General features: G+C 43.2%; 1 protein-coding gene across 1 annotated transcript in view; it reads right to left on the bottom strand.

The window, feature by feature from the left end:
* Positions 1-2,665: 2,665 nt before the first annotated feature.
* The window catches only part of PRKDC (protein kinase, DNA-activated, catalytic polypeptide), a 130,133-nt gene continuing 122,838 nt past the window's right edge, over positions 2,666-9,960 (bottom strand). Inside the window, exons 82-84 of the mRNA XM_018562961.1 lie at positions 7,985-8,173; positions 5,310-5,449; positions 2,666-2,899 (exon numbers count right to left, since the gene is read on the bottom strand). Of these exons, the coding sequence (XP_018418463.1) occupies positions 2,695-2,899; positions 5,310-5,449; positions 7,985-8,173 (534 nt within the window). The 3' untranslated portion in view covers positions 2,666-2,694. The remainder of the gene's footprint in view (positions 2,900-5,309; positions 5,450-7,984; positions 8,174-9,960) is intronic.

The raw sequence follows: 9,960 nt of genomic DNA, 5'->3' as shown, positions 1-9,960 counted from the left end.
ATAGAATAATACCCTCCCTCCTGTTCTCTGCCCGTGACCGCGTGCCTGACTGAATTTTCACTCGCCTGCACTGCATTTCCACTCGCCAAATGCGAGCAGGTGAGTGGAAATTTTGAGCCCTGGGCTAGATCACCCATCTGTCATAATTTTGTGTGTCCAATACTGTACAAACAAGAAAAGTACCTCCACTACAACTGTGTATACAGTCATGTGATAAAGGAAGTTCACCCTTTTTACATTCTATGGTATTAGGCATCAGGACATAATAAAACAAAAACAGCTGGTCCTTAGCAGCCTTAAAATTAGGTAAATACAACCTCAGATGAATACAACATATGACACTGTATTTCACCAAGTCATCATTTATTTTACAAACACAAAGCCAAAATGCATGAAGCTGTGTGTGAAAAACTATGTACACCTGATCTCTTGCCTCCTTGGCATTGTGTTAACACATCTGAATGCTCCAGACTAGGGCTGCAACTGACGATTATTTTCATAATCGTTTAGTTGGCCGATCATTTTTTTCGATTAAAGACATTTTTTTAAATGTATTTAATATGAAATACAAAGATGCAGTGTTACAAAGTTTACTTCAGAATAAAACTGCATGCACATTTTTTGCAATTGCACTTCACTGCAGAACCGTACGTTCTAGTGCGGGCGATCACACTGTAGGCAGGAGGTGCGTTTGGGGTGCTATTGAAACGAATGGCACCACAACACACATCCTGCAGCAGAATTTGTCAGGCCGAAACCAAAAAGGACTTTTCCCACCTTTTTTATATTTTAATAATTGCATGCATTATATTAGACATTTAAATTAGTTTCATGGATTTAAAATAACCTGAATTGTAAAACTCCAATATAATAAAATAGCGTAACTTTTATTTCAAATAAATAAAAGCCCGGTCATCAGTTTAGAGTTAGCCATGAATATTGGGCGGAACATGATTGCTCTCACTCCGGCACACACAGCGATACCTGACATGTGTAACGCAATCGTCGTTTTCATACGTAGGTGCACCCGACTTGTGTTTCCGCGCGTTTGCGGGGTCGGGGGAGTTAAACTTTTTGGGGGGTATTTTTCATTTTATTTAACTTATATATATATATTTTTTTAACTTCATTGCTATCACATGGGGGTAGGGGGCTGCTAAGGCAGCTGAATGTAAATACAGCATGCAGTGGTTGGGAGCAATAGCCAGCCTGCTATTTAGATATTTTAAATGACAATAGCAGGCTGGCTATTGCACCCGTCCACTGCCTGCTGTAAATCAGGAGGAGGGGAGGAGAGCAGAGCCGGAAAGTGAAGGAGAAAGTTCTCCTTCAGGTCCTCCTCTGCTGATTGACAGCAGGTAGTTGCAATAGCCAGCCTGCTATTGGCTATTGCAATGTAAAATATCTAATAGCTGGCTGGCTATTGTTTCCAGCTGCTGATGAGACTTGATGCCGGTGTAATATCAATCCCTGAGGAACTGATAGAACATGGGCAGAAGAGAGGGCACGGGGGAGCTGAAAAGGGTCATTTTGCAGGCTAACCTCACCTATTTAGTCCAGCGGGGACCAGATACAGCTTTCAAAGCCATGCTGGGGAAATTCTGATCCGGATAGCTGATATACAGTATAAAGACCAGCTCAAGCAGCACTGTCAGTGAAGAATCATGATTGACCTCACTAGACAAAAAAGGCTTGAAAAATATTAGACATTCTCCAGCAGAGGTGTCCAACCTCCTAAAACACTAGCAAAAAACAAACAAACTGAAGCTGGGTAGAAGGGGTTATGCAGGCTGGCTAAAGATGTTTCTTCTATTTTATTTCTATTAATATTCAGTGTCCTAAAACTCCTGTGGACAGCAATATAATCTGTTTCTGAACGCCTGTGTCCCCCAATGGATGAGAACAACAACAAAACTGTAGTTAAATAATAGAAGAAGAAAAAGAATGTTCTCAGCCACTTGCCACTCAGGGAAGACTGACAACCCCAGTACAATATACTATGTGATTGTGACGGCAGACCTTCAGTCAGGGGAGCCGTTTTTATCATTTGGCTATCTAGTGCAGCAGTAATACAAAATACATTTTATTTGCCTTTATAAAAAATACAGAAACAAACTTTATTTGTGAAAAAACATTTTTTATGACAATAAAAAGACATTTTAATTGAATTCAGTTGCTGAGAAAAATGCAATTTGATCTTTTACATAGAGCAGAAGCAGAGGAGCCGTGTAGCCTGCGAGAGAAACAACCACTGCCTGCCTTCTGTGCCATATACAAGCTCCACAACAGTGACACTGTCAACTGGTTCTGCTGTAATGTCCCTGAGCCAGTATTTGGAACAATGAATGACTTCTGCTATTACAAACTAATCACACAAGTACTAACATTCCAGTTCATTATTTTTCACAAATCAGAAATTACAAAGGAAATAAACAATACAGGATCAATCAAACTTGAATATAACCGATTATACCAATATGTATACAAAGAATGTGACTTTAATGGGGTAAGGATCATGATTATAAAATACATAATGATTACCTAACATGGCTTAATGATCCTCTCTATCCTGGGAATTCTGAATGTCTCAGGTGGGCTCCTACTAGTGCATGTAAAACGAATCAGCCACCTGTAAACGTGATATTATATAATATGTCATGTTGTAAAGTGTACGCATTTCATGCACCTTGGCTTTTATATCCAGGGCTCCCAACCTTTCCAAGCTCTGCCAAGGATGTTGGGATCTGTGGCCTGATCGATTAGGCACTGGACTTGCGTCTCTTCAGAAAGTCCTTCAGCTGCTTCTCTTGCCCTGATATTATGTTCTTTCTCTCCTTGTGCAACAGCCCGGAAACCTTTATAAAACTGACCAGTTTCATGTCCCAATCGCAGCTCCTCACTGCAAAACACAACAAACATGTCAGCATAGAATTCCCCAATTTTTCCGTAACAATCCAATTTCTACAGAGCAGCACATGGCAGGCCCGAAAGAGGCTTCTGTGCAGCTCCCCTTCCTTTCTCCATTGCCCTAAACAGGAGTGCTTGTGTGACCGTCATTCATGTTTATGGAGAAATTGGCTTAGAAGGCATTGTGAGGAGGTTGGCTGCAAGCATGCTGTCTATTCACTAATGTCTATGCCAAGGTTAGCTCTAGTGCAGCACTCAAACGCTCATGTGTAGTTAAGTTAATGCCACAGTTGTGGTCTGTGGTGGCAATTTTTAGGATGACACTTTGCTGATTTGTGTTGTGATTTGTAGGGCAGCATAGGAAACGAGGAGATTTTGTTCAATGAGCAAAAAAACAGACAAATGTATAAAATATGGGACACAGCTAGAACATGAAACTGTTTGATTCAAAATGTTTGTGGAATATTTAACACTATGTCTACTAAGAATAGATTACATTACAACATTCGGCAAGTTGTTATCAGAATAAGGAAGATATACTGACATCATTACATATCTAAACAAAAAACTGTTCATGAGACTGGCAAAACCATGTGTGTGGGCAACCGTGCAGGCTCCTAATTCTGAGATCATGGTGGTCTTAACATGTGGGAACCATTCTGATTGGTTCCTAATGATCACAAAGGTCAAAACAAGCCTGCAAATCAGCTGTCATTGTGCCTCACACAGAGAAAAGTGTAATGACAGCTGAGGCCTGTAGGGTGCAGCTGATAATGTGATGTACAAAAAAAAGTTTTTTTTGTTTTTTTTTTACAGACTGTATATTTGTTAGTTTAAAAACATTGTAAAAGTTATGTTGGTGGGTAAATAAGTTCTAGATCTATAGTTCAATCTGGGGAGGGCTTCCGATGATTGCAGTGCAGAGAGGGCAGTGTGCGCGGCGCACACTGGCCCATGCGGCATTCGTCTTCCGACCACTCCACCAACCATCATACGTTTTTCGGCAGGTTTTCCAGCGTGCTCGGAAGACGGAAGACGTGCGACCTTACAGTAGAAGCGGCCGCACGCTGCCCATAAACCTTTAGTGTATGTGTATATTAGGCCCCATTCACACCTACAGTACTTTTCAGGTGTGATTAGAGATTCCTGTGTCAGGAACTTGCGTTTTCCTGCAGCAGGAATCCCTAATCTGCCGTTTACAAGCGGCAACTATCATAAGATAAGAATTATCATAAGATTATTTAAGAGGGTGTGTTTGGGGGCGGAGCTAAGGCCGAGGCAGGGTAAGGTGGGGTAACTGGTGGCTAGTAACTCTTAAGGCTTGACTAGTAGTTCAGGACTTGAAATTTTGAGCCCTGTATATATATCTATATAGATATTCAAATGCTGACCTATTTAAATACAAGGATATACCCGATTCCTATGATTACAGTGAAGGGTCCAGTGCCTAGAAGTGACCTGCCCCCCAGAATCCTCATTTCCCAATGGCACACCTCTGCACCAAGCCTCTTCTCCCTACCTCATCCCACCACTTCACCATCAATCCACTGCTGTCTGCCCACAGCTTGCTTTGCTCTCCCTCGTCACCTCTTCAGGCTCATATGTTGCACATAACTGGCACCTACCCATCAACTCTCTGCTGACTGCCCACACCTCCCTGGTGCATCTACAACCTATGCCTGTGCCGTTGTTGGTTTCTCCACATAATCGCTTTGTTTCCTGCCCACACATTGCACACCTGTCCATGGACCTACTACTCACACAACTTTTTCTAGCACCTTTCCATCAACATTTTGATCAAACATTGCAAACGTCTCCCCATCACCTCTGTACTGGCTCCCCACACATTGCACATTTTCTGGCATATCCTTGTGTGCCATTGTAAGCTCCACCACATATCCCTTGCCTCCCAAATAACAGTTATGTTCTCCTGGCTTTTCCAATCTACTACTCCTGTCAATGTTCCATCATGGTGTTCCATTAATCTGCATATTGTTTGGCCTCCGACTCCTCAGTCTTTTAATTGCTGCAGATATCCTTCAGATCTGCTCTCCTCAAGTTCCCAAATCTCCTATTTTCAAGCTCCTGTCTTACAGCTTGCACTCCACACCTTACCTCTTCCAGGATTTATCCTCATTTTTGCATGCAGTCTCTTCTCCACTCTACTAGTATACTCCTAGCCACTATATGAAGTCACCTGTTCTACTTAACATTTTTACTTAAAAGTCTCTAACCATGGGGCAAACGTTTGCTAGTTACAATGATACGTGTGGCTTTTCTAGCAGGGAATCTATAGTCAATTCTACAAGATAAGCTAAGAGTGGGAGTACAATACTCAGCTGGAGTAAATACAATATGAAATATCAAGTACTCTGTGAATATTATACAATTTAAGAACTTACCATGTGATTTCAACTGGATTTACACCACTTAATTTTCTTCTTGCACAGTTAATTTTCTGCACAGGATACCAACCCTGTGATGTTGTGTTTATGTCCTTAAGCCAGCTTACCCCCTTCTTCATCTGCCTTGCCTCATTATTCTGAGCAGAAGAAAATGCAAAAAACAAAAGAGTATAGTTTAAAAATTCGAAGATTTTAAAGTGAACCTGTGCTTTAGCAATGCAGAGTAGAGCTCTATGCTGCAGAGGAGCAAAGGAAAGGCGCACATGATCATTTTATTTTACTGCAGACATAACAGTTGGAGAATGTGTGAATGTGTAAGATAAGACTATTTTCATAAATGCTCAAGAGTCTGTAATTTTTGAGACAGGCGTTCAAGCAAAAGGTCATGTAAACCATTATTTTTCTTCCCTTCATTGAAGGACACAGTGGAGAACTTGATCTTGGAACCAATAGGTTATACCGCCACCTTCAGAAGTAGGATGCTAGGCACAAAAAAAGCTAATCCCAGTGGGCGGGCTCCTGCCAGTGGCCACACCCTCACCTAACTGAGGCATCTCAGTTTCCTGTCACCCAACGGCCAGGACATGCAGTTCCCGGCGCAGGGCGGGTGTTTCTTTTCTACGTTTAGCCCTGCTTTGGGCAAGCAGGGCTAAACGTTGAGCAGGGAAGCTGCTGCTCGTTATTTACAAGTGATCTCAGCCGCAATACAGCTGTCCAGATCACTTGTCATTATCCTGCTGTCCCGTTGCCCCCTCCATGGTCCATACCACTACCATATGCCTCTCTCCCAGCCAGCCTGCTCCCTTCCCGCTGCGGTTTTCGGGGTTCCCCGCTCTACTGGGGGACCTGTGAACATGGCAAATTAAATCAGGCTAGAGAGCAGAGCAGAGAACATCTGCTTTCCGGTCTTCTTTTTAAAAAAATTTGCACACCCCTGCCGACTGGTCCAAGGGCTGGTTTGTCACAGTATCCCTCCACAGTCCCCATCTTGGTGGGAGCTGATCTGTTGTGGGAGAGGGTACTCTTGGCATCCTAGACCTGGAAGGTGACTCCCCTATTCTTCTATGCACATCTTTTAGGGTAAGTAGTACCTTCTCTCCACATATATATCCCCCTCATCCTTCTCTCTTCATATTCATGGCCACAATACATTTATCTTAGTAGCAGCACAGGTTGGTGGACAGAGTGGCTATGCTTATTAGAGTGGCTGCTTATCACATTAGCTGCAGCTGTTCTGTTTGAGGGAGATAGATTTGTTCACATATACTGAAAGAGTGGCCGCCTGTTGTGCTGAGCCGGGTCTATATCCCTGTACTGGAAGAGTGGCCGCTTGTTAAACTTTGGAGCCGACATCAGTGACGCTGCTTCCTGGGTTTTTCTCTTTCAGAGGTAATTTGTTGGCGCAGGCCTTAGGCCGGCCCTGCTTCTTACTGAAGAGTTTTGGGGATCTCTCCCCACCTTTCCACATGTATTTTTCATGATAGAAATTTAATGAAAAAAAACCCAATGGCTCACTTTATAAGGAGGTGATTAATGGTAAACAAAAAAGAAATAAACTAGGGATGTCCTGATACCATTTTTTCAAGATCTAGTACAAATACTTTCCCTCAGGTACTTGCCGATACCAATTACTGATACTTTTTCTGAAAGGGACATGTGACATTTTTGCAAAAACAAAACAGACTAATGATTTTAGGGCAGTTTCTTTATAATTATGAAGAACTGTAACTCCATCCATGATTATTCAGCAATGGAGATCGGCAACCAGCAATAGTGGGCAACAGATCCCATCAATCCATGATTATTCAACAATGTAGAAGAGCAGCTGGCTATAGAAGACTAAAAATCTCAGCAATCCATGATTATTCAGCAATGGAGAATGGCAACCGGCTAAAGAGAACTACAGATCCCTTCAATCTATGATTATACAGCAATTATGCAGGGGTGTGTGCAGATCGCAGCAGGGCTGCCGTGCGGGGCTCTGCATGTGGCTGCTAGGTTCTCTAGGGCTGAATGGGTGGGATCTAGGCTCGTGCTGAGCTCCAGGGCTGTCCTGTGCCGGCGCCAGGAGGAGGAGGCAATGTGCAGCCAGACAAGCATTAACAAAGACAGCTGCCTGAGGACCCCAGCACGCTCAGGACCCCAGCACGCTCAGGACCCTCTATGATTATACAGCAATTATGCAGGGGTGTGTGCAGATCGCAGCAGGGCTGCCGTGCGGGGCTCTGCATGTGGCTGCTAGGTTCTCTAGGGCTGAATGGGTGGGATCTAGGCTCGTGCTGAGCTCCAGGGCTGTCCTGTGCCGGCGCCAGGAGGAGGAGGCAATGTGCAGCCAGACAAGCATTAACAAAGACAGCTGCCTGAGGACCCCAGCACGCTCAGGACCCCAGCACGCTCAGGACCCCAGCACGCTCAGGACCCCAGCACGCTCAGGACCCCAGCACGTTCAGGACCCCAGCATGCTCAGGACCCCAGGCGGCCGAACTTCCTAAAAATTGTAAAGGTCCATTATCGGCCTTTAGTATCGGGGCATTTACTCCTGAAAATGCCCTGTATCGATATCAGAACATCCCTAATATAAACCTCCAGCATATTTCACAACCTGAAATATCCATTTTGTATGAACTATTCCCACAAATCAATAAACACACAACTAGAATACAAATGTTCACCTTCCAGTCTAACGATGGCTCCTTCACAAATACATCCATAGTGCTGATGAGGAGATCAGGATTCGTTCGAAAGGCTCGTAAGGCATGTATCATAACTGAATCAAATAATCCAACTTCCTTCATAGGCAACAACAGGTTAACGATCTGGCGGGTCAGGCGGAATGGCATCAGCTCAGGAACAGGTAAAAACTAAGAGAAGACCACAGTAAGAAATCAATACATTCCATCTTGTATCACATAATTACTTTTATCTTACATCACCACAAATTGTTAACTGATGCAAATGCAATAGTCAGTACAGGTACTTCAGGAAGCCCCCCCCCCCACATCTATCAAACGTTGCAGAAAACAAATCTTCCCAAACTGCATGTTCACTGCTGTTTTTTGTTTAGCTGACACGGCCCAAATGACCAATTCTCATCTACATCTTATTTAGTGCAAATAGATGTGAAATCAAAAAATAAAGAAGATTTTCTATCTCACATAGAATGTCTAAAATTGTTACTTGTGCCTAAGTACCCTAAAAATTCTGCTTTGTGCCCGCTGTCTGAGATCATCTAAGGCACTGCTGCCTCTGTTTTGCCTTTCGAGGGCTGTACCTGAACACATGCAGTGCAACCATCTCCCTGATTTTGGAGATGTGCTTTTCCACCTCTTCTTCTGCTTTCGTTATCATTACTAATTAATCATCAGGGGGAAAGCTCTGACATGAGAGCAAAGCCTTGCCTACATCATGCTGGCTACCTCCACACACAGACACGGCATGAAACAAGGCTTGGTAAGTCAGTAATTGAGGAAAAGATTTGCAGCAGGCAATACTGCTAACTATTACAGACTGCTGTCTGCTTGCCTCTTTTAGGCTTACACAGCATATGTACTGGACATTTTCATTGCTCATGACAAGAGAGCATGGAGCCGGCCTCCCGGCCAATCAGAAAGCAGGGCGGCGCGTCATTACACGGCGCGCAGCTTCCCGATTGGCCGGCTAGACGGCTCCGGCTGGGTACCGGACGAAGGCCGCGTTCTCGCTAGAGGGGCCCCCGGGGGATGACAGGCTGCACCATACTAAGGTAAGAGGGGACTTTTTTGTTAATCGGGAAGCCAGGTGGCGAGTCATTACACGCCACCTAGCTTCCTGAATGGGACTTCCGTTACTCGGTAATTAGTATCAGTGAGTACCGAAAAAAAATTATCGGTACTCGGTACCAAAATACCGGTATCGGTGTATCCCTAATTTTAACCCTTTCACTCCCAAGCCCTCAGGAACGCTTTACACCTCAGCTGGCCACACCATTTTTGCATTTTTCCCATTGTTTTGATTTTCAATTGCTGCGTTGCTAGCGTTTGTAAAAGACCCCCAAACCATATCTTTTCTGAAAGCGCAGGCCCGGTAGAAAAAAAAGTTGGTGCTACTAAATTTGTAGGACCTGCGATAATTGTGCAAATGTTTATCAAATCAATATTAAACTGATAAAAATACACAATTTCATTAATAAAGCACTAAAATCCGTATCAGTGCACAAAAAAAAAATCAGACTAAATCTAAAAGATAAAATAACAAATATTTGTAAATTTTAAATCGCGCCTTTTTGCGAAACAGTAAAAAAATGAAGGAAGGCAAAACTAAAAAAAAAAAGTGTTTTTTTGTTAAAAATTCTTTTTGCGCTGTGTTGGTGTTTGTGTTGTGATAAAATTATATAGGCATATATTTAATTGCACACAGTGTATCACAACACACGACAATGCGTCACAAAGCTTTGCCATGCGCTGCCACTGTTAAATTAATGTTATTTTAAAAAGAGAAAAAAAAAGGAATCATGCACTGCGATGTGTTCTAACAACTCACTGCAGCACATGTGCATGGCGTACACCTCAATATGGTGCACATGTATGCTATGTGTGTGTGTGGGGGGGGGTTGTGTTTTTTTATTATTTATTTTAGTTTTTTTTATACTGTTGGTGGGGTGGGGGGGGGG

Source organism: Nanorana parkeri, unplaced genomic scaffold (genome assembly GCF_000935625.1).
Source record: "Nanorana parkeri isolate BGI_ZX_2015 unplaced genomic scaffold, ASM93562v1 scaffold617, whole genome shotgun sequence".
NCBI lineage: Eukaryota > Metazoa > Chordata > Amphibia > Anura > Dicroglossidae > Nanorana > Nanorana parkeri.
Note: the sequence above shows the minus strand (reverse complement) of the source record. Positions and strands in the feature narration are given on the sequence as shown.